Genomic DNA, 27,943 nt, shown 5'->3' with positions numbered 1-27,943 from the left:
TACTTGCTTTAATCAAAATTTCAATATGAAAAATAATCTTATATAGTCAATTTCAATATAATAGGGAGAGTCATATACTGGTTCGTGCAATAATCAATCACTATATAACCAAATATCGACCTTTTTTTACTCGTGTTTAATAATTTAATCATAAATTGGAGACCTTTTTTTAAAATCTAAAATCTAAATAACCATGAAGGAGACTAGGGATGACAACAAAGCGGGTTTGGGGCTGGTTTGGATAAACCCGAGACCCGCCCTGCATCCCTTTGGACCCGTCCGCTCCTGCGAACCCGACGGATCTTATCCGGGTTAGATCCGTTGGACTCGTAAAAAATTAAATAAATTTAAAATTATTAAATTTAAAATTTTAAAAGTTTAAAAAGTAATAAAAATCATTAAATTTCATTTCAAATATATATTGATAATATTTAAGACAAAAAAATATTGTCACAAGTTAAAATTTATCAACTTGTAATTAATTAATAATTATTAGCCAAAAAACATAATAATGATCCATTTTTATACTAAAATTATCATAATAAAATAATTTCATTTCAATCCAATAATATTATACACTCAAATTATGGATAATATATTAATTATTTAGTATAAACCCAGCCATTCTTCCACTCATGGCCCAACTCAGTCCATTACAAAAAAGGGCGAGCTCAATGGTACCAGGAATAATAAAACTTTGTATTTAAGTCTTTGGTACAATGTTCGATTCCTGAGGAGAGCAAAAACTCCCCACTAGGGGGAGAAGGTTATGAGTGCAAGAATGGTTGGGCCAGCCCATTACAAAAAAGGGCGCCCTTTTTTTGTTACGACCTACGTCCTTCCACCGCATCCCTTCCCAACCTATAGCATGGACTCGGACCGCATGGTTTGACGGACATCACACTCATGACCTCCCCACTCCTGCCAGTAGATTTTTTTGCCATCCCCAAAGATAGAACCTTGCACCTTCAGGCTTAAGTACAAGTTTTTATCATCCTTATTTTGTTATTTTTTAAATCACAAAACCAATCACACTTTTTTCGATAACAAGCTTGTGTTATTCGCAATTCGGGATTAGTTTTAGTGCGAAACTTGCGGCTATAAGGTTTGGGATATATTTTTGTGTTGATCATGGATTCTCGAATGTATGCGTTTTTTTGGATTCTTTAAAGGCGGTTCAAGTAGTTCACTCGCCTGAAGATTATATTGGTCCAGACGGTATAATGGTGGTAGTGATTAAGTCTTTAATCAATCCCCCAACTTTCATATCGATATCACATGTGAGAAGGAGTGCGAATGGAGTGACACATTTGTTGGCTAGAAAAGCTCTTTAATCTTCAACTCCTCTTCTTTGGTTGTACGGTGATTTTCTACTTTGTTTGTCTAACATTTTATCGTGTGTGATTGGAAGTAATCAATATATTTATGGTGTTTGTTTCAGAAAAAACGCATGGGCCAAAAACTGCGAAACAAAACCTTAGGCAATTGGTCAAATAAAGACAAGCGATGCTATTAAATAGATTTTATATTTATTTCCATGCCGTGGAGGCGTGGACTTTGAATTTTAGCGACGTAGTTGACTTTTTGTAAGAAAATAAATGATTTCATGGATTGGGCCTAATCTATTTACATATAAAATAAAAATTAATATTTTTTTTAAAAAATGATATTTTTTCATAAATCAAATTAAATAAATAATACATACACACACAAATATTTTTTTAAATGATAACCGTGGATATTTTAATGATCTTTTTAGAATATTTAATTAATTATTAGTATATTATCTCACATGACGATAGTACAATAACTATTTCGACATTTTTTTTATAGAACAAAATGTGGCTCAAAATTTGGTGATTATGATCACGAGTCAAACTTGGATAAGCATATGCCGTGTGAATTCCGGACCATGATGTCGGATTAGCAGTGATTAATATACAACGGACTCACATGTGATATTATTGTATTTAAATTATGTATCTTTAAAAAATACTTTAATTTTTATATTATTATCATTATAAGACATAGCTTGAGGAAATTTTTAAATACGACGCATGTATTTGAAAATAATATTCACTTCTTCGAATACTTAATGGTTTTTTTTAATAAATAAGAAAATAAAAAACTTATATGGTATCTTACCGAATCTATATTTATGACCGTGTTATATGGAAGTGTGGCCCATGTGACTTGCGAGAGAGCTGAGAATATAAAAGCGGAGCCTCATCTTTCGTATTCTGGAGAATTAATGGTCATCGAGAAATAAATGTTTGACCAGTACGCTGAATTGAGGTTGTTATTAAAGTGGTTTCACATTAAAATATATAGTAATATACGTATATTTTATATAAGTAGATATAAAAAAATATTTATTATAAAAATATTATCGTATCATAATAAATTATATATCAAATTTTATTCGTTGTACACGCATTGCGTGTGCCCCGACGGCTAGTAGTAATATAAAATATATGTATTATTTGCCGAGTATTAATTTTTTTTTAAAAAATAAAGTTTTATAGTTTCTTTTTATTTTATATTTGAGCCGATACATCTGAAGTGAAAGATTTCAAATTCTTAGCTTGTTTTTTTGTTCGAATTATTATAAGAAAATTTAAATGTATCTCAATGTGATGTTATTTCAAATCATTTTTTTTCAAAATATTTGCTTAAATTCGCATTCTTGAATCCAAACTCATTTTTAAATAAATGGTGGTTAGAATATCTTCGAAAAGTGAAGCTATATTGAATTAAGGTTTCGTTTGGTATCAAAAGCCAAACCAAAAAATTATTATTTTTTTAAAATGATTTTTTTAGTTTATAAGATGTTTGAATGATCATTTAAGGGAGTATTTGGAAATAGAAGTTGAAGACTAATACAATCTAAATTTTAGTGCTTGAAGAATAATTGCTTTCAAACTTAATTTTCTAACTAAATAACAATCATACCTTTATTTGATTATTTAATTTTTGATACTCACACTATAAAAAATGAGTTTATATATTATTTTACATTATAAATTTTGTTTAAAAAATATTTATTTTTATAAGATGAATACTTGAAAAATATAAAAGATTAATAAAAATAAAATATAAAAAATGAAAAAATTTGTATAAATATACAAGATATGTACAAAAATGTATGAAAATACAATATATATTTGAATAAATGCTTGTAATAATAATGTAAACTCTTAAAAAATATATTTTTTAAAAAAAGTTTGTAAGAATAATGTAAAATTTTAAAAAATACTTGTAATAATAATGTAAAATTAAAAAATATTTAAAAATAATAATAAAATTATATGTAATATGATAAGTTTATTAAGAATATATATGTCAACTTGTAATTTTATACCCCAAATAAAAAAAACAGAAGCTAAAAAAAACATCAAATTTTAGCTTCTTTCTTTTGATTAAAAGTTGTAGAAGCTAAAGTAGAATTTAACATTAAAAACACTCAAAATCATTTTTTTTAAATAACACTCAAAAGCACTTATATGTACATAAAAACCTAAGAAACACTTTGTAAAAGCTCTACCAAACACTTCCTTAATGCTTAAAAAATGTCAAATATAGAGTTTTTTCAAAAGTCTAAAATTAAAGCTAAAAAAAACACTTTTTGAAAAAAAAAATCTATAAAATCCAAACGAACTCTAAATAGTAATCATGCTTTATATATTTTTATATATGCAACAAATCAAGAGTAAAGTAACGTTATTTAATATATTTTTTCTCTTGCTTTAAATCATATAAAGATGCCAAAATCCTATCATCTTACCATAAGTTATAAAATATTATTAATTACATTCATGTTTCCCAATCACGCCTCCACTTTTATGGGGGAGGACACAAATCTTGAAAATGATACAAGTCTAAAAGTTTCCACTCACATTTGAGCCCACCAGAATCAAGTTGACAGCCTTATAATTTTATACATTTTTTTATGAAAGGAAATTTTATACAACTGGACCGTAAATGTACATATAAAAAAACCGATAAAACACGTTTCACACATCAATTTTGTGATATATATGTTTAATTTGACTCGATTAATTATATTAAAATTATTATATTTCATTAAAAACATTAATCGTTTACTTATCAAATAAGACTTTCTTACAAAATAGTAGGTATTTTGTGAGACTATCTCACGAGTCTATATATGTGAGATTGATCGAATTGTTCATATTTACCATAAAAATTGATATTTTATACATAAAATTATTAATTTTTCATGTTTTGAATCGGAACGAAATTCATTTTATAAAATTGATACATGAGACATTTTCACTATAGTTTTGGTCGTTTACAAAATATCCACGAAACTTCCCCGTAATTAAATTATTATTTTTATTATTTAATTAAATGTGCGTATCCTATTCTAACTATTTTTGGTGTTATGATCTATTTTCCAATTTTTTCCTTAAATATCGCTACACTTTTCTATTTCCAACTCACTTATCTCACATTTTCTCTCAACGGCTTAAATCCTTTAATTCTTTTATCATATCTTTTTTCATCAATTTAAAACTAAATATCATTTATGGCTAACTTTTTTTTTATAATTAAAAATAAATAAACAAGTACTTTAAAATTAACAAATTATTCAATATACAATACATTATATTTTATATAAAATTATTATTATAGTTTCTTCCATTAGCTCAATAAATAGATTCCTTTACTCAGCTGACAATCAATTGTCTTGTATTATATTCTACAGTTCCTCGCAATGGGAACTCTAGAAGCAGACATCGATCCCGCCCACCTCTCCGCCGCCGCCGAAAACCACCACCGTGTTAAGATCCCCACCGGCGAAGAGGACGAAGAAGAGTCCCCAATCGAAGAAGTCCGGCTGACCGTACCCAACCACGACGACCCGACACTGCCCGTATGGACCTTCCGGATGTGGTTTCTGGGTCTGGTATCTTGCGCACTTCTCTCCTTCCTCAACCAATTCTTCGCTTACCGGACGGAGCCGCTGGTGATCACGCAGATTACGGTTCAGGTGGCGACGCTTCCGATCGGGCATTTCATGGCGGCGGTGCTGCCGAAGGCCAAGTTCAGGATACCCGGATTCGGGCCGAGGCGGTTTTCCCTGAACCCGAGCCCGTTTAACATAAAGGAACACGTTCTCATCTCCATATTCGCGAATGCCGGGAGCGCTTTCGGGAACGGATCGGCGTACGCGGTGGGGATTGTGACGATTATCAAAGCTTTCTACGGTCGGAGTATCTCTTTCGTCGCCGGTTGGTTGCTTATTATCACAACTCAGGTAATTATCACTCTCGTTTCGTACGATTTGACCTTTACCTGCCGACAAGTTGTTCAAATATCAAATGAAATTGAAATCAAATGAAATTGAAATACGAGATGAGCTTTCCTAAAAGAGTCAATAGAAAACGATTTTTTAAATTATAAAACTATCCCAATCGAACTTCCCATGGTTTTGTAGAAATTATAAGATGCCTTATGTGCGTAATATGTAGATGTGACATTTTCCCCCCCATTTTCCATCCAATTAAGGCAAACAAATAATATATATTTAAATTCTTGTAAGCTAATGCTAAAAAAAAAAGAAAATAAAAGAAAAGGGTTCATCATGTAAGATATTATGTTTTAACATACATCAACTTTTTGTTTTGTTGTTTAATTCGGATTCTGCAAATAATCAGAATTTTATGTACATATTTTTTCGTGCCATTACACGAGTCAAATGATGCCTATACAATATTGTATAGACATGAGATATGAGTTATCATGTCCATTTACACAAACATAAATTTTGTGGCTATTTTAAGGTATAAGTTCATCATTATAAAAAAAAGGGATTTTTTTCCCTCCAAATATTTGGGTAGAATTAGAAATTCGAAGGTCCGTAATAAAATATGTCTTGTAGGTATTAGGATATGGTTGGGCTGGGCTTCTCAGAAAGTATGTGGTGGATCCGGCTCACATGTGGTGGCCCAGTACTCTCGTTCAAGTCTCCCTTTTCCGGTAAGCACCCTCTTTCTCCACACGGTGCTTCTGTTTTAATAATTAATTTCCCCCCATTTTTCTATAATTATCAAAAATAAAATTTGCAATAATAATAATATTAACCTCCGACGTGCAATTAATAAACTTTCTTGGACTAGCCTGTCACACAAGGCTTGTTTAGTGTGGTTAACGTAATTTGCAAGTTATTGCGTTAGTTCGAGATTTACTCGGTGCATACCGAAAAATAATGACGGCTGATTCTCAAGTCCTAAAAATAAAATAAAATAAATAAACAAGCCTTTTTTAAATATATAATAATTATTCTCAGATTACATTTATTGCAAGCCTGTTCTATTTATATACAAATTTTCATACAATTTTTTTTTAATTATTAAATCTATTGACTTTGACTTCAGCTCGCTTGGTAACAGCTAGCTACATTAATTAATAATTAATAATAAATAAATACAACTGTCTCCAAGATTTGGCTAATTGGAGACCCCTAAATTCCAGCTTAACTTATAAGATTATGATCTTTTAAATTACTTGATCTTATATTAAATTAGCAGGTTGTAGTTTTGTAGATCCTTCTTTGTTTTAATTAAAGTCTTGGAAAAATTATTTAAGAGATCGTAAGTTGTAACAAATATTCATGTTTGTTAAGAGGAGCGGACCTAGTCTAGGCTAGGTTCGAACCATTAGCCACACGCGCGCCGCCGTCCGGCCGGCACGGCGTGGGCTGGGCTGGGCTGGGCTTTGACATGATATAACTTTTTTGGACAAAAATTAATTAAATTTTTTATTTTTGTTTCCGAAACAGTGCAACCATTCAGCCCGAACCAGTGCATCCTTTCGGCTGAACGGGTGTGCCTCTTCAGACCGAATCAGTGCATCTCTTCGACTGAACCGATACGTCTGAAGTGATGCAACCCATCGAGCAGCATTCCAACGTCTATAAATAGACCTCTCCCCATTCATTCCAACTCGCTCATTTCTGAATTCTCTTTTCTTCTTTTGCATACTCATATCGAGTCTGAGTTTCGTAAACATTTTCAAGTGTTCGTAGTGCTTCGATTTTGTAGTGCTACTAATCGAAGTTGGAGATAACGTTCTATCTTGGGAGACACTTTGACCAACCCGTAAGCACCTAGGCGGACAAATTTGTCTTAAAATAGAGAGTTAAACTCTCGGCTCGCTATATACTGTGTTGCTGCGTGCATGCTGTTGAAAGATTAATAACAATAGTTTCGAATTTTATTATTTATTATCTAATTATTTTAAAAGTTTTTAAACGACTGCTTTATTCTATAAATTTGATGGATTTTAATAATTAGACTTTGATAAAATAAGAGCCATTTCTTCAGTGAAAGAAAGCACTCACTTGAATGAAATGATACTCTGATACACCAAAATGCAATGCTGATTGCTGCATTGACACTAGTAAGATCAAGAATCTACTGTATCTTCAAACCTTTCATCATCACTTTATCTTCAATAAAATTCGAAAGTCTTGGTAAGACTCGAGTGTAGCCTCTAAAAAGATCGATCATGGGACATCGTTGGAAGTAGAACTATCCCATAACCAAACGGTAGAGCCTTAAATTTGACATTTTGAACAGTGCAGGGGATTAGATATTAAATGACGTGCATGAGTTTCTACCCTGCATTATTCATTATGAACCATGAACTTGTGAATTTCTCCATCCCATTTCAATGGATGAAGCGTTGCCGGGATGTACTTCTGCGCGAATTTGTAGGCTGTACTACAGCAAACTACTATTTCCATTCCGATGTTCCGTTGTGGTTTTCTTACATATCTCTGTTCAAAGTCATAAACAGTAACCAGAGCATCTAAATTTCCCAGGGCCTTGCATGAAAAGGACGAGGAGCGCATGTCTCGGGCAAAGTTCTTCCTTATCGTACTAATTTGCAGCTTTTCGTGGTATGTGATGCCGGGATACCTCTTTCCAACTCTCTCAACCATTTCATGGATCTGTTGGATATTTCCGAAATCCGTTACAGCTCAACAGATTGGATCTGGGATGCGTGGACTTGGCCTTGGTGCCGTAACATTAGACTGGACAGTTGTAGCATCGTTCTTGTTTAGCCCTCTCATCTCCCCATTCTTTTCGATTATGAACATCTTTGCGGGCTATGCATTGGTAATCTATGTAGCACTCCCTGTGGCTTACTGGGGGTTCGACTTATACGGCGCTCGAAAGTTTCCTATTTTTTCATCACACTTGTTCACAGCACAGGGTCAGAAGTACAACATACCAGCTATAGTTAACGACAAGTTCGAGTTGGATGTGAATAGTTACGAACAGCAGGGACGGATACATCTCAGCATGTTTTTCGCCCTGAGTTATGGGTTCGGTTTTGCTACGATTGCTTCTACTCTTACTCATGTCGCCTGTTTCTACGGAAGGTATGTTTAATTTTATGCATCTTTTGTTCATTTGCTTCGCCGGTTTCAGGAATACATTTTTAAGAATGGATTAACTGTGTTATGCAGGGAAATATACGGAAGATTTCGTGCTTCCTACAAGCAAAAAGAGGATATTCACACGAGGCTTATGAAGAGATACCAAGATATACCTTCGTGGTGGTTTTATGTGCTATTGGCAGTAACAATTGGAGCATCTTTAATTCTTTGTATCTTTCTGAAAGACCAAGTTCAGATGCCATGGTGGGGTCTCCTCTTTGCGTGTGTCATGGCCTTTATTTTCACACTTCCGATCAGCATAATCACAGCCACAACCAATCAGGTAACTCGAGACTAAATTGCGAGGCCTTCGTTTAAATACTAGCTAGCTAGAACATATACTAGTGCACCTGCGAGCGCAGATACAAACATAAAAAGAATCCTAATACTAAAAAATCCAAGCGTTTTATCGTTCTAGTTAAATTCGTGTTGAAACTAACGTGTTTTATTTGCAGACGCCTGGTTTGAATATTATCACGGAGTATGTTATGGGTATCATATATCCTGGAAGACCAATAGCTAACGTCTGCTTCAAAACCTTTGGCTACATTAGCATGACACAGGCTGTATCTTTCCTCAGCGATTTCAAGCTCGGTCACTACATGAAGATCCCTCCAAGATCGATGTTCATCGTTCAGGTAAATTTAATTGTTCATTCGTTCAAACAGATTCAATATAATCACATGAGGATCAAGTGTGTATTAAAATATTTGAAATGCCTCCACCAGTTCATAGGAACAATCATTGCTGGCACAGTCAACATTGGCGTTGCTTGGTGGCTACTTACCTCGGTAAAGAACATATGCCACGACGATCTACTTCCACTGGACAGTCCATGGACGTGCCCTGGTGATCGTGTCTTCTTTGATGCATCAGTCATATGGGGTTTAGTAGGGCCAAGACGAATCTTTGGCAGACTCGGTGACTACAGTTCTATGAACTGGTTCTTTCTTGGAGGCGCGATAGGACCAATAATAGTTTGGCTCTTCCACAGGGCCTTCCCGGAAAAATCTTGGATTCCGCTAGTTAACTTACCTGTCCTTCTCGGAGCGACAGCTTACATGCCAGCAGCAACACCACTCAACTACAATGCATGGATCATTGTTGGCACCATTTTCAACTTCTTTATTTTCCGGTACCGTAAAAAGTGGTGGCAGAGATATAATTATATCGTTTCCGCGGCTATGGATGCTGGTGTGGCTTTCATGGCAGTGTTGCTGTACTTTTCACTGGGAATAGAGAACATATCATTAAATTGGTGGGGCGCCGAAGGCGAACACTGCCCGCTAGCGACATGCCCGACGGCTAAAGGCATATCAGTAGATGGCTGCCCAGTTCACTGAATCGTAACCATCATTGTACTTCAGTAGAGTTTTAAGCTATTTTGTTCCAAGAATTAATCTTCTTCCACGTTTTTCTGTATGTATCATCAAGGATTAAAATGGCAGTAATCGATATGGCCATGGCCAATACAAAGAACTCTGTATCTAACAGTCTCTTTATACAATACTACATGTTCAGTCTTTTTATGTATGGCTGTTGGCATGCCCATGGGTAGGTGGAAATCTTTTTCTAAATCATGGAGTCCCACATCAATCATGTGGAGCCCGCATAATTTGACCAACCATGTGCTTCCACCTATCATGTAAGGGGTAAAATCCATGGGATATGATGAAATTTTTGGCTGACTCTCATAAAAGTGTATATCCTATGGTATCAGTTGCAATATAAATGAATGTTAAATATTTACTATTTGAAACTCTTCAAGAAACGTTTTTTTTTTTTTTTTTGGAAATAAGATTCGGTGCTTTTAAAACAATAATATATAATATATAATAGATAGACATCTAAAGAAAAATTTCAAACCGACTTATTTTTGCAAATGATTCTTTCCTTAACTATAACATATTTTTAAAAATAAAACGAAAATAACATGTATTTTTAGTTATTGAGTCGTTAATTAAAAAAAATAAAAATAAAAATCAGTTAATTTTTATATTGAAAATATATAGTATTAAATTAAACAATTTAAAAATATTTATTTTAATTAATTGGAACCTAATAAGTTGGCATAGGCCAATTTTATTGCCGTTGGATTTACGTGATATCTATCGATTAGGGTTTTCGCTATCTCCAGTTCTCCATCGTTGCTTCCACACTTCTCTACGGGGGGAAAAAAAAAAGAAAAGGAAAATACATGGAAGAAAAACAAACGGCCAAACGGTCGTTTCTCCTTCCGACTCAGAATATTTAAACAATTCGATTTGATGCAATTGAAACTCGCGCGTTCCGTCAGCGGTACGTCCTCTTCGTTTGATCTCTTTGTTAAATTTGCCAAAATGATTGGAGAAAATCGAGTTCGTCGAGAATTCCGGTTGATTTATGATGTTTTATTATAAATTTTCCTATTATTTGAATTTAGAAGTGTTTTGCATTTTTTTTTGTAAGGCATGAGCTTTGCTTCGATTATAAGCTATGTTATTGTAATGTAGAATGTATGAGATAGTTCAACGAGTCAATAAAACGATAGCTCACTGGAATTCGCTGCTGGTGCAAAGACGACTAGTAATTTTGACGTTGATTGGAGACTGACGGCCTGGAAAGAAAATTTTGTGTGATATTGTAAAATTTGAATGCCAGGCTTGCACTTTTTGAGAATGAGGTTTCGGAGAGATTGAACTGAGCTAAGTACTCCATTAATGATTCCATATACCTTGACGGTTCATTTATAATTATGTTTATAATTTTTTTTGTGGAATGATATGGCCAGTATTATAATCATCATTATTTTTTTCATGAATTGTGGAAAGAGTGTGATTTAGTGGTGAAATCATTAAGGTTGGTTATATATTGCCTTGATTCATTCTATGACCAATTTGATTTGTTAACAGAAGTCTACAAATTTCGTAGATCCTATTATTTGACAAGGCGTGTTTGCTCATTAATAATCTTTTTAGCGAGGACTTGATAAAAGAACCCAAGTACCCTAAATAGCTACTTTTGGAGGTGATGTCTATCACTTTATGTGATGATGTTTGAGCTTAAAATAATGTACTATTAGAACTTGTCCATAAAAAAATTGTTCTGTGGGACTTGTTACACTAAGGTTTCAGGTTATGCTCTCAAAACCATAAAACCAATTGTATGAGATGTGCATTTCCATGCTACACTTTTTTGCCAATCTTTAAGTATGCACTTCATCCTTCTTCTTTTTGACATGCACAGAGTTGTTTCTAAGGCATTTATTTGGTTTCAGGAGGTTATGTTGACTTCACTTCATCTATAGGCCTTGCATTGTCATAAGACCAGTTAAATGGAGTTAGATGAATCTCCACAGATGCTCCCTCCTCCACCCGGGAGTTTCATTGATCGTGAAGAACTCATTCAACATGTGGGGGAGTTTGCTATCTCCCAGGGATATGTGGTCACCATTAAACAGTCAAAAAAAGAGAAAGTAGTTGTCCTTGGTTGCGACAGAGGAGGCGTCTACCGAGATAGGCGTAAGCTCATTGATGAGGTCACTGGTGAACATATGCGCAAGAGGAAATCAGGCTCTCGACTCACAAACTGTCCTTTCGAACTTGTGGGTAAGAAGGAGGATGGCTTATGGGTTCTCACAGTGAAGAACGGTTCACATAATCATGAACCAATGAAGAACATGACAGAACATCCATCTGCTCGTCGTTTTAATGAGAAAGAAGTGGTGCTAATCAAAGAGATGACCGAATCGGGTCTAAAACCACGCCAAATACTAAAAAGACTTCGACAAACTAACCCTGAGATTCTATCGACACCAAAGCATATATATAACGTTAAGGCAAAGCTCCGGCAAGGGAATCTTACAGGTGTCTTTAACATTTAATGTTCTTTACCATCACTTTTATGTTGTGTTGGCCAGTACCACTTATGTTTTGAATTGGTTACTTTGTTGGAATACTACTGTACGAGCGTGTTGAGTGCCTTTTTCTTTTTTTTTTTTTGGGCATCTCATGTATCTGTAGTTGTTTAAGACCACAAAATTTTTTTAAAAAAAATTAATGGGATTCCTTCAATTTTTAATTTTTGAAGTGACACTGAATTTTAAGGAGAGATCATATCGGTGGAGTAGTGGCCTCCTTGTGATACGGGAACAGAAATGAAAAACTTTGACCAAGTTTTTGAAAAGTACCATATCAGATGAAGGTGGACTAGGAGAAAATCAAACCTACATGGATATTTTTTTAAAAAACCTACCTAGTCAGATGACCAAGTAATCAAGCTTCTGTTTAGTAAACTTGACACATAAACAATGAAGAACATATTCTTGCGTTAACTTTGAAATGGTAAGAATATGGTGAAAGGAGAAATTGGCAACATGTAATGTTCCATTAACGTCACGCAGACGTACAAATGCCGAAAGGTTAAATATGCTTATTTTTCAATACAACCTTCAACCATTTGCATGGATGAGTGAATAGATTGAGTATATTACAAGAAGTCATTCAAATTTTATTAAAATGAAACAAGAGAGTTTTTTAGTAATATCACATAGGGGATTATGCAATATAAGCTTTGATTTCGATTTCCTGGACTATCAATACTTAAACTGTCAAACACATCTGATTTTAAAACTTGAGGGGTTATGTTAATATGTCGCCGGGGCTGATTTTTCTTGTGCACCATAAGCTGCCTATTTGCTAAATACCTTCTTCATGTATTGTGCTGCAGTGAGAAGATTGAAGACACTTAATTCTCCTACAGGCACTCAGGGAAATCCTGAACCTTCCACATCTTCCGAACCATCGTGGAAGAAACGGTATCCTTTGGTAATTTCACTTAGTTCAACTCGGAAATTATATAAAATTGTTTTCCATCACCAAGTTAAGGACTTTTTCTTTTATTTTTACTATAATTCTATTGGAGGCTTGTTTGAGGAACACAATTCCTCATTGAAGCTTTGAGAAGTTATTTATACTAATTTCTGGTAAAAGTTGTTGAATTTCAATTGCATTGTCTATTTGTTAACAATCATGATTGCACATGAAAGAAAATGTGTTACCACCTTGTTTAGATTCTCTCATGTAAATGTGCACTGAGAGATGTAATTATGAACACTATGATAACTTATTATTTGGATTCTGTGTGCCATGATTGATTGTCATCTATTTAGTTACTGTTTGGTGTAGCGAATAAGGAAAGGAAAATCTTCAAATCCTTCGCCATCTAACGTTTGACTCAATCTTTGAGAAACCTTGGGCCCTTTAGCAATTGTTATGCTGTCATGTGAAGAAATTCTTTGGCAGATGTGAGATGCTCCATCTCCTAACTACTGATCCATGAATAATGTGTATAATATTGCATATTTATCCTTGTTTTACAATGAAAAGGCCCCAGTAAATCATATGAGAGTGGCCGCGAAGAAAGATATTAAATATTGAAGTTAAATAAAAATATTTTGGAGAGTAAAATATATCATGTATTAGTAATGATGTTTTATGGTAAATATGGACAAATCAATAAAAATTTTATGCTATCATTTATTAAATGTTATTTAAATTGGTATTTATGTGATCAATTAATAGAAATATAGTATGTTAAAAATGGAAACATTTATATTTTTGGTTGTAATTATGTTCATACTTCATACTAGTAAATCCTTGATGAAATTTTATTTCTATTCTTTAATTTTAATCACAATATTAATTAGCTAAAATGAAGATGGATAAATTTATAATGGCTGAATTGTGAAAACGTATTTCAAGATTTATGGTAGCCGAAAAAAGAAATAAATTAATTTAAAGAAATTATTGGAAAAATTAGTAAGAACTGGTTTTTATATTGGAAAGTAAAATATATATTGTGGAATTGTATCCAAAGTGTAATTTTTAATCCATAATTGTAATTTAATTTCAAAGAAGAGTATTTTAATTCCATAACAGTTGGTGTATTTTGCTCATTGCAAGAAAATACACAAAATTAATTAAATATATTAAACCATACCAGAGGCCATATATCTATCACACTACAATGACTGCATTATTTATTCCCATATTCTAATTTCTTATTACTTTTGATTGCTCATCCTTCGGTTATCTCATGTCAGCAACGAAGTAGTACTTTGATTTAAAGAATACCCAATGTTAGATTTTAGACTTTCTTCTAACTAATCTTGCAGCGAGTCCCAAATTTCATTGGTGGGAGATTTGTTGATTCACAATCATCAACATCAGTCAATGTGTTGAACCCTGTAAGTGCTGAGACTGTGAATTTCACCACTTGTCATTTTGCAAGAATTTTATGCTGACACTCTATACAAACTTGTAGGCAACGCAGCAAGTGGTTGCCCAAGTTCCTTTATCAACGCCAGAGGAACTTAAGGCTGCAGTGTTTGCTGCAAAAAGAGCTTTTACATCGTGGCGAAATACCCCGGTTACAACTCGCCAGCGCATTATGTTCAAGCTGCAGGAGCTTATACGTCGAGATATTGTGAGCAAGCAATATCACATCTTAAATCTCTGTTTTAGATATTTACTTATTTAGTAACATGAATGTATCTATCATTTTATAGGACAAGCTTGCCAGCAATATAACAGCAGAGCAGGGTAAGACCTTAAAGGATGCGTTTAATGATGTGTCTCGCGGCATCGGTGAGTTTCCTCATTTTTCTTTTGTAACTTGAGTTGAGTGGCCCTAGAGAACTTTGATTTGAAATTCAGGGATTAAAATATAGACTTAAATAGATGAATAGAGTTGGGTAATTGATTAAATTTGTGTTTATTTTAGGTGAGGGATTTCTCTATCTGCCTATATGTTTGTGAAACTTTATTGGGATTTGGGAACAAGACAATGAAATGTGAACTTACTTGGATCTTCTTTCCAAAGGTTTTTCCGCATTACTTAGGTGATGGTACCAAGCCTTAAGAAGGAAAAAATAATCATTTTAAAAATTCAAGCATATTCAAAATTCTTCATTTAGTTTGTTGCCCATTGAACATGTTGATATAAAATTGTTTTACAGAGCTTGTTGAAAATGCTTGCGGAATGGCAAACATGCACATTGGGGACTTTGTTTCAAATATCTCAATTGGCATTGATACTTATAGCATTCGCGAGCCTTTAGGTGTTTGTGCTGGGATATGCTCCTTCAACTTTCCAGCCATGATTCCATTGATGGTATGCTGTGTTTGTTTCTGATCATTCCTTTTGTATGCTGTGTTTTGGGTCTTCTGCTCACTCAGTTTGATATCTTAAATATTTTCACCGTGTCCCTGTAAATTTTGTATGTTGTGAATGCACTTTGTTAGATTCACTATTTCGACAACAGATGCAAAGGAACCTCTTTTTGAAAGGAAATTGCTTTTTTCCTTGCTAACTCAAATGCCATTTATAAAGCCAAACAAACCTACATCCAAGAAATTGTCGAAATCGCTGTAGATTCAGTATTTAAAGGTGAAATCAGGAAAGGACAAGGAAACTGCATTTATTTAATCAGCTTCATATTCAAAGGACCAAACATCTTATCGACCAAATTTTAGTGAACTGTTGGCGATGAATACTTCTCAGATTTATTGAACCTTGCCTGTGTGGTATAAGCTCGTCTCAAATAAAAGGGGATCACAGATGATTATGCAAGAAAAGGAAGGAGCGCCTTAGTCAAGTTATTCAGCAGATCTATAAAAAATGAAATAGAAACGCCTTTACAATATACATCTATTATTGAGGATTTGGAATCAAGTCCGTCTCTGCTATCAAATATATTTTTGTACTCTTTTTATGTCTTGTACTTTTTAAAATAAAATATATATTTTTACTTATTGCCATCTGTTTCTCTCCAGATGTTTCCAATTGCTGTTACATGTGGTAATACCTTTATACTAAAACCATCAGAGAAAGCTCCAGGTAACGGCGATCTCTTTACTTTGATGTGCTTGTAGTTTTTACATTCATACGATTAATTTTTTCTTAGAGAACGCCAATAAATATAGCCACTTTTTCCCTCATTTGTGCTTTCAGGGGCCTGTATGCTTCTTGCGGAGTTAGCAATGGAGGCTGGTTTTCCGAATGGTGTCCTAAATGTTATTCAAGGAAGCAATGTAAGCTCATTGAAGCCTAAGTGGATTATGTCCCCTTTTACGATGGCAAATGACGTTTCTAAGAATTAAGCTATGCTAAATACATTTCAAGATTGACCTATAAAAGCTTGTCCAAAATCAAGTTGTTATGCGTTACAAATCAAGTTAAACTTTTATTGTTCGATAAGCCTTTTGAAGCTTGGCGTGAGGTTGTTTTTATATGCTAAAATTGATATCGATTTCAAAAACTAGATTCACCTGAGCTCAGATCGCCACTGACTTGATTAAAGTTGCTTGAGCTTAGCTTAGTGGGTTTAATAATCAATCCAGTCTCAAAACTCATTTTCAAGTTAAATAAAAAAATTCAGGATAAGATTGAATGCTCTGTTGAATGGTTTGTTCGATTCGTCAAACCATCGATGCAATCTTGTTCGGCTTTATTCCATTGGAAGGTGCGATCTTAAAAATGCTGCATCACTGCGACCGTAGTAGCAAAGTATGTGTTCATCGATCAATAGTTCTTTGATAAGAACTTGGGATTTGAGTATTTTCTGGATAGGATAAATACTAAAATTCTATAACATAAATGGACCACACGAGACTAGTTAAGTGGCTGATATAGTATTTATTTAAAATTGGTTAATGATTGGCTTTTTATGTTGGATTAAAGTTTTAGTGGCTGATTAATAAGTACAATGCTGGATTAGTTTACTTCTAAGCACATAAGTTTGGGTTTCGAGTCCCACCAGATGAAAGTGTGTAAAATAGGAGAACTTAGGAAATTTTTTATCATTAGCTTGAAGGTGACAGAAAGTAAAAGCTTTTAGGAATAGATGTTGAACTTGGAATGAGAAAGTATCTTATTATGGTATTTCATATATATGATGCAGAGCATGCTTGAATAAAAATGAACTAGCATTGCAATCAATCACACAGGAATTTAATATAAGCCCATGGATCCCATATTAAACTGCAAATATTAGTATATATTTACAGTATCACAATTTGGAAGGGATTTTCTTTTTCATTAAAATATTACTTAGTAACTTCCTGAAAATCGTTGAGATCTGTTGCTTTGCTTGTAGGTAAATCTGTTCGTGTGAGATTTTTTCTAACTGCTATTTATCCCATGTCCTTTATATCTTTGTAGGATGTCATTGATGCCATCTGTGACGACGAGGAAATCAAAGCTGTGTCATATATTGGTTCAGATGCAGTGAGTCTGTTTTCATGTGTTTATTAATGATAGAGTGTGTGGAATCTATTGTGCTATTTTATTACCCGATAGTTGTCGATGCCAATTGCAGTTCTTTGATCTGCGCTGAAGGTTTGATAGTTTTTTGTCATAAGTAGTTGCTTGTGATTCATAATTTAACTTGCTTACTTTACATTCATCGGCCATTAAACATTTTGAAGGATGATAATTGCTTCAGATATACAAGTAGAGACATGTTCTCACCTTACCTCACATTTATTTACATTGTGAGTTGACTATGAAGGAATAATGGGGTACATCTATATATTCATTTAGCTTTTCTGTACCAGCCAGGGATGTATATTCATGCAAGAGCGTCTGTCAACAGCAAACGTATTCAGGTAACACAAACTTTTTAGTTGTTCTGGCATGTATTTGTTCTCGAGTTCATTGATTGTTCCCTTCAGACGAATGTTGGCGCCAAGAGTCATGCAATTGTCATGCCAGATGCAAATATGGATGCCACACTCAAAGCTTTGATTTCAGCTGGCCTTGGTTCTGCAGTACAGAGGTGTACAGCAATCAGCACTCTCATTTTTGTTGGAGACTCTAAGTCGTGGTTTGTGACTATTTCAATGCATAGTATTTCTTTTTTATGCTATTTGTAACAAATTTGTGTGGAATTCTGAATTGAATAGTGATAAAACTAATTTCATCAGGGAAGATAAGCTAGTGGAGTATGCCATGACTCTCAAAGTAGATGCTGGAACAGAACCAGGCGTGGACCTCGGTCCAGTGATTAGTAAGCAGGTGCACTCAATTATATTTGTTTTTGTTAGTAGTCAAGTAGTTGGATTGCTTTAATTAAGTTGAGAAATGTTATTACATTATATCAATTAGAATTCATCACAAGTAACCAGAGCAGAAGCTTGCTTTCTTTATCCATATGCGCAGGTTAGTGAACGAATTTCCAGAGTGGTTCAAACTTTTGTTGATAATGGTGCTAGATTGATTCTTGATGGGAGAAAAATTTTGGTATGCCCCACAGATTTCCTCTTATTCTGACACTTGCTTACGGTAATTAAATCCAAAATAATACTTGATACATTCCGATGGACAGTATGAACAATTCTTGGGTAATTCGGTGGCAATATAATAATGCTGACTTAACTCCTTCGAAATAACATTGTTACATATGTACTCTGGCTCTCCTCACACAACGCACGTTTATACGACACTAACATGGAATAAGAGAAAGAAACATGAAAAATACGGATACAAAAGAAGAAACATAGATAACATGATTTTGTTTTCCTTCATACTATTTGATATGCAGATCGCATTAGATACTTGTTTTAAATGCACGTTGAAGTATAGTTTATATAGGTACTTATTTAAAAATTTTAAATTCACGTCCAAAGTGATTTGAACCGAAGACCTAATATCCTGGAAATTCAACAAATCTATCACTGGAATATGATAGTTGGACTCATTGTAGTAATCTAATTCTTACTTCCTAGTATATGAAAGTTTTTCCATCAAGTGTCTATTGTTAAGTGAGGAGGACATATTTATTTACTTGGGAGTTTTTATTGATGAATAAACAGGTCCCCAAACACGAGCTGGGAAACTTCGTTGGTCCCACCATCTTAACTAATGTCACCGAAGATATGGAGTGTTACAAGGTATATAGCTTTTGATGTGATGACTTTAGGTTTGGTTGACCTCTGCTTGGTGCTGCCTCTGGGGCTTGCATCCAGAAACTGGTATTTTTTGACTCTCCATACTCTTGTTGCATGCAGGAGGAGATATTAGGCCCAGTTCTTCTTTGTATGAAGGTGATCTATTGTATTGCTTAACTTAAAAATAAAATATGAAAAATGAAAACGTCTAATGTAATTTTTGGCCCATATGTGTCTTTATCAATTAACTATTCATCGTCTTGTGCTCAGGTGGGGAACTTGGACCAGGCAATAGGAATTGTAAACAGAAACAAGTACCAAAATTTCTTGGGTGTTTTGAGTTTTAACATTTTATGTAGGTTGATGTTGGGCTGATGAGGTTGTTTTCTTGAGCAGACATGGGAATGGCGCGTCAATATTTACATCATCCCCTGCTTCCGCAAGAAAATTTCAGATTGAGGTGGAGTCTGGACAGGTAAATCCAACTAAATTGAATACCGTTCCACCCGAGGCAGAAGCAGTTTATCCGTTTCTGGATATCCATCCAACCTTTTACTATTCTGAAATGTGTACTGATCTAGATTGTTTTGTAGCTTTCAGCTCTCATGCTAATTTAATTGGTTTTAGGTTGGTGTAAATGTGGCTGTTCCAGTACCTTTGCCTTTATTCTCTTTTACTGGCTCCAAAGCATCATTTACTGGGGACATCAATTTCTATGGTAAAGCATCACAAATACATGACATCTATCCGAGCAATTTTTTGGTTTGTGTTGTTTTGTTTGTGTGTTACATCTATCTAAGCATTTTGACTGCCGAAGTACGATAAGCATTTTGACTGCCTATCGTTTATGTCGCAAATTACAGGTAAAGCAGGACTTCAGTTTTACACACAGATAAAAACCGTGACTCAGAAATGGAAGGACTTTCCAAGCAACAGTGTATCAACGTTGGCTTCATATGATCCTCCAAGTGAAAATGGAGACCCCAGTACGTTCCATTCCATAGATTTCACAAGTAATGATGGCCCCCTAGGTTTGCAGTTGAGGGACTTCCCAAATGGTGAAGGGGTATCTTTGCCATTGCTTCCGAGTGATATTCCAAGTCATGAAGGGGAGTCTATGAAGGATTTCCCTGGCAACGACGAGGAGTCTCTGGTCGAACAATCGACGGACATTCCAAGTAGTGTGGGCATATCTTCAACAATCCCCATTTTAGATGGATCACATTGGACCCTTCACTTTTAGTGTTTCACCTATGAGGGGCCGACCGGCGACCAGGGGTGGCGGCAATGCAGCTAGTGGAAACGGAGGAATCCTCTTGTATGTAGAATTGATATTTACTTAGTTTGTGCGAAAGATTTGGAGCTAAAGTTTCTGCAATTTTGTTAAGGTATTTTAGTTGCATCATGGAATTCACGAGTTTGTGAATATTAATGTATTTGATGCATTGGGATTTAATTTCTATGTTTTTTAATCTAAGATCAAGTCATTTTTGTTTTTTCAAGGTGGAATTAATTATATTTCATCAAATATTCCCCACTTCATTCGAATATGTTTTGCTAAAATGGTTGACATGCTTATGAACAAACTATTTAAAATTATGATGATGGGCTAATATTTTATTTGGATCGATTCTAATCAAATTTTAATTGTTTTGATTTTGAACACCCAAAATGCATCAATCCCAGATCCCAAATCCGAGTATTTTAATTGACAATACTTATATTTACTAAAAAAATATTATAACTAAACGATCACTCTTTTGGTACTTTTACTTATAATCATATAATTTTAGGTGACAAATATAGTATAAATATTGAAAAGATACTTCGTAAACAAAAAACGTGTTGCAAAGATTGAAATTTACTATATTATTTAATTCATATATTTTTTTAACATTATTTTATTTCTTCTTAATGAAATTCTTTGCTATCATCAATTACATAAATCTTTATATAAAAAATTGTTTACATTTGCAAAAATAATTGGCCACATCGGATAAATACCTACAGTTGCCCCACTATTTTATTAAATAACAAAGTAGTCCATCTCTTTCGAAAAATACAAAATCATAACGAATTTAAAAGACTGACCGAAGATCAGTACACAGTCGAGTAGTTTTTTAATTTGCATTTCATTTCAGTCAATTCTTGAGCTGAAATTCAAGATGTTGCGGTTTTCAGTTCAACGAGGTAAGCTTATTTATGGTGATTTTGTTTATGGGTTTGCTGATTGATGAGTTTCTGTTCATGTTTGTTTACAAAATTTTTGTTCATGCTGTCAATGCATTTATGAATTAATTTTGATTTTGGTTTTATTTTAGTGAGAAATATGAGGAGGTTGAATTATGGGATAATTGGGATTTCGAATTCTGGATTTTCAACTGCTGCTGAACCATCCTGGAGGCATGGGAACTCGCTTGTGAGTTTTTTTCTCCCCTTTCCGGTTTCTTTTTTAATTGGTTGAATAAAGAACATATTTTGGAAATATGGATCACAAACAATAAAGGTGCGTGCTTGCTTTGAACTTTACTTTTTTTTTTTTTGTTTTTTTTCCGGTGAACTTTGAAATGGTGGCATGTTAACTAAAAAGGCAACAAGCAAATGGAAGTAAAAAAAAATTAATATCAAGAAAAATATGAAACAATAATATGGGCAGTAGTGTCCTCTATGCACTGCATTGCCTTTTTTTTAATCGATGAAGTTCAAGGGGATTACGTCTACGTTATCTTTTTGTGTCAGAGGGTGCCGAATCTTATTGGAGGAAGCTTTGTAGATTCACATTCATCTGATTCAATTGATGTCATAAACCCGGTAAGTGATTTTAGATGCTGAAAATGATTGCAATTCTTCTTCTTATTTTTTTTTATGTTTGTATATGTGTGTGAGTTTCCTGTAGTTCTTTAGCCCTTCATTTTGATTACTTGTCATTTTACCTCAGGCAACACAAGAAGTGGTTTCACAAGTGCCTCTTACAACAAAGGATGAGTTCAAGTCTGCTGTTTTTGCTGCCAAACAAGCATTTCCATCATGGAGGAGCACCCCTATAACAACAAGACAACGCGTAATGTTAAAGTTTCAAGATCTTATTCGTAAGAACATGGTTAGTGGTTTAATTTCTTTGAAAATAATTTATTTTTATGTCCATGGCATCAATTCAACAGAACATAACTTTTGCTAGGATAAGCTTGCTTTGAACATTACCACGGAACAAGGGAAAACATTGAAGGATGCTCAAGGTGACGTGTTCCGTGGTCTAGGTTAGTAACCTACGTGTTTGCTGATTTTACTGTTTTGGAGAACATATAATGATTCGAGTTCTTTTTTTTTGGTGGTTTTGTGAAGAGGTGGTGGAACATGTGTGTGGAATGGCCACTCTCCAGATGGGAGAATATGTTTCCAATGTGTCAAATGGAATAGACACCTACAGCATTAGAGAATCACTTGGTGTTTGTGCTGGGATTTGCCCCTTCAACTTCCCTGCAATGATTCCGTTATGGGTAAATCTGCCTTTGGTTTCTTATACTTACAATCTTACATAATCTTTAAGTTTGATTGATTCTTTCATTTATCCTACATTCAGCCCTCCTTATGTTTAATAATCATTAATTATATTTTATCTTATGAAATTTCAAAACATTCCATGGTAATAAGCCATCTTTTTCTAATGTCTCGTACCAGATGTTTCCGGTTGCAGTGACTTGTGGAAATACTTTTGTTCTTAAGCCATCTGAAAAAGATCCAGGTGACTCTTTGCTTCAGATCTTTTGTTCTATATTACTGTTAGTATTAGTTAGTCTTTGTTGTGAATGTATTACATAGTTTTTCCTCAACGATTTGACAAGTATTACTTGCATAATGTTTCTGAATATTTAAGTGCCTGGTTTGCCACTAAATTTTTGCTCTGCTTTTCCTTTTTTACTTTTTCAGGGGCTTCTATGATCCTTGCAGAATTGGCCATGGAGGCTGGTTTGCCCGATGGTGTCCTTAACATTGTTCATGGCACGACTGTACGTTCCTGTTTTTCAATTTGTAATCATCTATACTCCCTTATCATGCCTTCGATGATCCTTTTGAATCGGAAAACAATGATCATTTGCCCAATACCAGAGTATGAGCAAATATTATTGATTAGTTATAAATCTGATACTTTTTATGTCAATGCTCATTCGTGCAGGACACGGTTAATGCTATATGTGATGATGAAGATATTAGGGCCGTATCATTTGTTGGTTCAAACACGGTATGTAAGAAGCTATCCATGTCACACTTACCTTTCAGGTTGAGTTGACTTTGCCTATTCAAGCGAAGTTCTTTGTTGCTGGTTATAGTTTCATTCTGCTAATTTAGTTGGTTAGGTGGATTAAAAATCTGAATGTATCTGAAGTCAAATTGTAAATAAATAGCACCAAATTCTGTCAGTTTCGCCCAAAATAATCCACATGTCACTTGTGATTTGACTATATAGAGTTGAAATGGATCAGATACAAAATCAGGCACCCAAGGAAAACCACTAAACCATATATACCAACCCCTTCACACATCTAAAAATTGTTGCTAATTATTGGGCACTAACTTCTAGTCTAGACCACATGTGAGCTGGTTCCACGTGCTCTGTCTTCAAGTCCGAGACCTTTTCTCCCATATTCATCACGTAAATTCAGACTCTCTCCCGATCTCCCCTCTTTGGCGAGTACATGCATGCAGTTTCTATTAAGGTAATGGGTCAGTGACCAATTTGCAGGATGCAACACGAACATTCTTTATGCCAACCAGTGTTCGAAAACTCGGGCTAGGCGCCGGGTGGCCGCACCGAAAACATGCTAATCGGTCGGCCTAGGCGGCCTTGGCGCCTAGGCGGTCCTAGGCGGGGCTAGGCGGAAATAGGGTAGGATTTTCAGATTTCTTTTTTTTAATTTGGGCTTTTAAATTCAAAACCCAAATTACAAAAAAAAAAACCGAAATGTAATTTTTTTGTTGGGCTTAAGTTTTATAAGCCCTAAACTGATGTACGACAAGAAAATTGATTCGTTGGCTTGCCCTAGATCAAAATTCATCTTTCATTGTCTACATGATTGAGTAACCAGAGCATCTCGCAAATTATAAGGCTGAAGAATTAAAGCGAATGAAGAAGCCCACATTTTGAGTGCCATATTTGAAGAAAAAATTGGTGTTTGCTCTTTCTTCAAATGTTGAACTCATTTTAAATTTGATATTATTGTCTTGGAGTTATAATATTTCATTTATTAAGTTGAAACCGTGGAATCCGCCTAGTGCCGCCTAGTCCCCGCCTAGGCGGCCTAGGCGCTAGGCGCTGGTCTGGCGCCCGACTAGCGCCTAGCGAATTTTAGAACCATGATGCCAACTCTGTGCAAGATGGTAGACAAGAATTATGATGTCTAACACCTCTCTCTTACAAAATACTATCTCCCCTATAATGTCGGCAAAACAAAAATACTTTTCAATAGTACTATATAATACGGCCATTTAGCGCTTAAATGTTACGATAAGTTGTTTGTTCCTATCTTAGCTAGTTAGCTTCTTTGCAATCTGGTACGGTGATGTTCCAATTCTGAGGATACAGTTTAGCATCTTTTCTGATCTTGGATGGTTTGTCTGGCAACCGATTGGTTCCATCTCTGTTATATTGAGGGACCTGATTTTGATTCTCATTTGTTAGGCTGGCATGCATATTTATTCGAGAGCTTCGGCTAGTGGAAAACGCGTTCAGGTCATTGCTGTTAATCTATTTCTGGAGCATAATGTTTATGTTCTTTTTATGCACAGACATATTTTGTTTCAAGTGTCTTTTATTTCTGAAATTAAAATTAACTTTCTAACTAACAAACACTTGCAGTCCAACATGGGAGCAAAGAACCATGGAATTGTGATGCCTGATGCTAACTTGGATGCAACTTTAAATGCTTTAGTTGCAGCTGGTTTTGGTGCCGCGGGACAAAGGTGCATGGCTCTTAGCACAGTGGTGTTTGTCGGGGGCTCGAAATCATGGTAATCTTCTTTCTTGATGTGCATCACACAGTTCGTTTCATTTTTTGTATCCATTTCATTTAACAACTGCTCAAAGGTTTACTAGCAAAACTCAGAAAGGCAGTCTTTCAGTTTATGATTTTCTGTTTTAAATTTTGTTTCAGAAAATATTTATAATCCAGGATTTTACTTTGTCAAGTGAAACAAGCTTCTGTTCTCTTATGTGGTCTGTTTCAAAAGATCTTTGCTTTTGTTAGTATGTTCTAGTTTAGCAGAAGTTCCATGTTCAGTGAACTATTTGGATCTTTGTAGGGAAGAAAAGCTGGTGGAGCGTGCCAAAGCCCTTAAAGTGAATACTGGTATAGATCCTGAGGCAGACCTCGGTCCAGTCATCAGTAAGCAGGTCAGTGCAGTGGCAATCTTGCTGTCTATTTCCAATGATTAGGCCATGATAATTGGAAAATTTTGTACGGATATCTGTTGTTTTTTGGTTCTGGCGTGTTTGTTTCTCTAACTCGCATCTATATTCTTAGGCGAAGGACAGAGTATGCAATTTGGTCCAAAGCGGGGTTGAGAATGGGGCCAGACTATTGCTTGATGGAAGAGCTATTAAGGTACTTTTTTGTTTAGCTACTTGGTATTACAGCTTTCGAGTTGTCGACCAGTTTCTTGATGAGATGCTCCAAGTGTTCAGGTTTTAATCATAAGTTATACTTTCAGCAAGGGTTTATACATCTTTTCTTGGACCACAAGCCCTTCATAAAATAACATCAAATTTAATTTGGGTAGAACCTATTTTCATCTAGTAGACTAATTTAATTTGATCATGTTTGGTAGATACTAGATATACATGCAGTTTGGTGAAATAAGTAGTATTGTGTCTCTAAATGTGCTTTACTTTTGTATTTGTTCAAGTATTTGTACCCATGGTTGGAAATAGATGATGAATTTGAAGAGCTTTGGATGGATTAAATGAACGGTTACCCTTTTTCTTTCATGGGAGTAATAGGTTCCAGGGTATGAACAAGGAAATTTCATTGGTCCCACCATCTTGGCTGATGTCACTGCTGATATGGAGTGTTACAAGGTACCCCTTTTTGTGTTCTTTTCCTTGTATCTCATGAAGTTCATGGGAATCTTGTCGGGGGTTTTATGTTTAACTTCTTTTATTGTGGGTTTCTAGGAGGAGATATTTGGTCCTGTTCTCATTTGCATGCAGGTATGTCGTTGATTATCCATATGATATTTCATATCATGTGTTCTTTCCAAGTATTATTAAATTCAATTCCTTTTCTCAGGCTGACAGTATAGAAGAAGCTATAAAGATTGTCAACGAAAATAAGTATTTCCACTTTCTTTTGTCTCTTTAATCGTCAAGTTATTCTTTCTTTGAGCAATTTCATGACTCTCTCATCCAAAATTTTAAGATATGGGAATGGTGCGGCTATTTTTACATCGTCTGGATTCGCTGCAAGGAAATTCCAAACTGAGATAGAGGCGGGCCAGGTAACTAAGTTGTTTCATGTCTTTTTTTCCGAGTTCAGTTATTTCATGGCTTTGATTCGAATTATTGTCAGTTCAAACCGTCTATTATCAAGAAAGAATCAGTGCCTTGTTTTCCCAAGAAAGCATCAGTACGCCACTGATTTTCCAGCGTACATTGACTTGAATTGTTTTGCTTCAGGTTGGTATCAATGTTCCCATTCCTGTTCCTCTGCCTTTCTTCTCCTTCACTGGCTCCAAGGCATCTTTTGCAGGGGATCTCAATTTCTACGGTAAGACAAACTCAGCTCCATCCTTTCATCACAAATAAAATCGCTCGCTTTCGTCACATTAAACACACAGCCTAACCCAGCCTAAACAAATTTCGTCGTTCCTTTTTTTCACCATCTTTTCATGGTTTAGCATTGTGTGTCTATTCCATGAGCTAAACTGCCCCGATCTTCGCTTTGTTTTACTGGGTGATGTATCATTTGGTTGCAGGTAAGGCTGGAGTACAGTTTTACACACAGATCAAAACTGTGACTCAGCAGTGGAAGGATTTACCAAGTGGCGGAGTTTCTCTCGCCATGCCAACTTCCCAGAAGTCTTGAAAAATGTTTAGGGACCTCTGAATATTTGAAAATCTTGTATTATCAGATGAATTTCTTCTGAGATCAGAGAGCCATCTTAACAAATGAATATGTAATGAAATTTCTTTTTTTCTTTTCAAAGAAATTGAGTGAGTGGTCTGATAGAGACCCTGCCAATAAGCACGACACAGAGGTAAAAAAAAATTGGCGTATAAATGAACTGAATCGAATCGAATATGTAAGCATGACCTATGAGCTATCGAATACAAATCAAATGTTTTTAGAACTCTCGGAAAGCTCGCAACTCGGGCTCATTTTGTTTAAACCTCTAGATGAGTCTCTGATTCGGATGTGCTACAATACCATACAAAATAGTTGCTCAAAAAAATCTATATAATACAACCTACGTGTTTGTATGATGGGAAAACATACTATGGTGATTAAATGTAAAAGGTCTTGAAGAAGCCCCAATAAGTCCCAATTAGATG

At 34.8% G+C, this 27,943-nt stretch overlaps 3 protein-coding genes across 3 annotated transcripts; all 3 read left to right on the top strand.

Moving 5' to 3' along the window:
- The first annotated feature begins 4,689 nt into the window (after positions 1-4,689).
- LOC140879673 (oligopeptide transporter 4) lies at positions 4,690-9,999 on the top strand. Its single transcript, XM_073283496.1, has 6 exons — positions 4,690-5,281; positions 5,906-6,003; positions 7,850-8,413; positions 8,501-8,753; positions 8,926-9,108; positions 9,199-9,999. The coding sequence occupies exons 1-6, from the start codon at positions 4,739-4,741 to the stop codon at positions 9,811-9,813; spliced, it is 2,256 nt and encodes a 751-aa protein (XP_073139597.1). The 5' UTR covers positions 4,690-4,738; the 3' UTR covers positions 9,814-9,999.
- Positions 10,000-10,585: 586 nt separating this feature from the next.
- On the top strand, positions 10,586-20,890 carry LOC140880204 (methylmalonate-semialdehyde dehydrogenase [acylating], mitochondrial-like). Its single transcript, XM_073284448.1, has 20 exons — positions 10,586-10,768; positions 11,727-12,315; positions 13,178-13,275; positions 14,625-14,696; positions 14,774-14,935; positions 15,018-15,096; positions 15,468-15,622; positions 16,285-16,348; positions 16,463-16,542; positions 17,672-17,737; positions 18,067-18,117; positions 18,184-18,335; positions 18,436-18,526; positions 18,671-18,751; positions 19,324-19,401; positions 19,519-19,554; positions 19,669-19,712; positions 19,795-19,873; positions 20,026-20,116; positions 20,262-20,890. The coding sequence occupies exons 2-20, from the start codon at positions 11,784-11,786 to the stop codon at positions 20,639-20,641; spliced, it is 2,391 nt and encodes a 796-aa protein (XP_073140549.1). The 5' UTR covers positions 10,586-10,768; positions 11,727-11,783; the 3' UTR covers positions 20,642-20,890.
- Positions 20,891-21,452: 562 nt separating this feature from the next.
- On the top strand, positions 21,453-27,590 carry LOC140879630 (methylmalonate-semialdehyde dehydrogenase [acylating], mitochondrial). Its single transcript, XM_073283430.1, has 19 exons — positions 21,453-21,588; positions 21,720-21,817; positions 22,138-22,209; positions 22,337-22,498; positions 22,577-22,655; positions 22,741-22,895; positions 23,077-23,140; positions 23,326-23,405; positions 23,573-23,638; positions 25,076-25,126; positions 25,253-25,404; positions 25,696-25,786; positions 25,917-25,997; positions 26,393-26,470; positions 26,567-26,602; positions 26,682-26,725; positions 26,811-26,889; positions 27,068-27,158; positions 27,367-27,590. Exons 1-19 carry the CDS (start codon positions 21,564-21,566, stop codon positions 27,474-27,476), a joined length of 1,614 nt encoding a protein of 537 aa, XP_073139531.1. The 5' UTR covers positions 21,453-21,563; the 3' UTR covers positions 27,477-27,590.
- Positions 27,591-27,943: the final 353 nt, after the last annotated feature.

Source organism: Henckelia pumila, chromosome 2, assembly GCF_033568475.1.
Source record: "Henckelia pumila isolate YLH828 chromosome 2, ASM3356847v2, whole genome shotgun sequence".
Lineage (NCBI taxonomy): Eukaryota > Viridiplantae > Streptophyta > Magnoliopsida > Lamiales > Gesneriaceae > Henckelia > Henckelia pumila.
The sequence above is the reverse complement of the archived record's forward strand: the minus strand, read 5'-3'. Positions and strand labels throughout refer to the sequence as shown.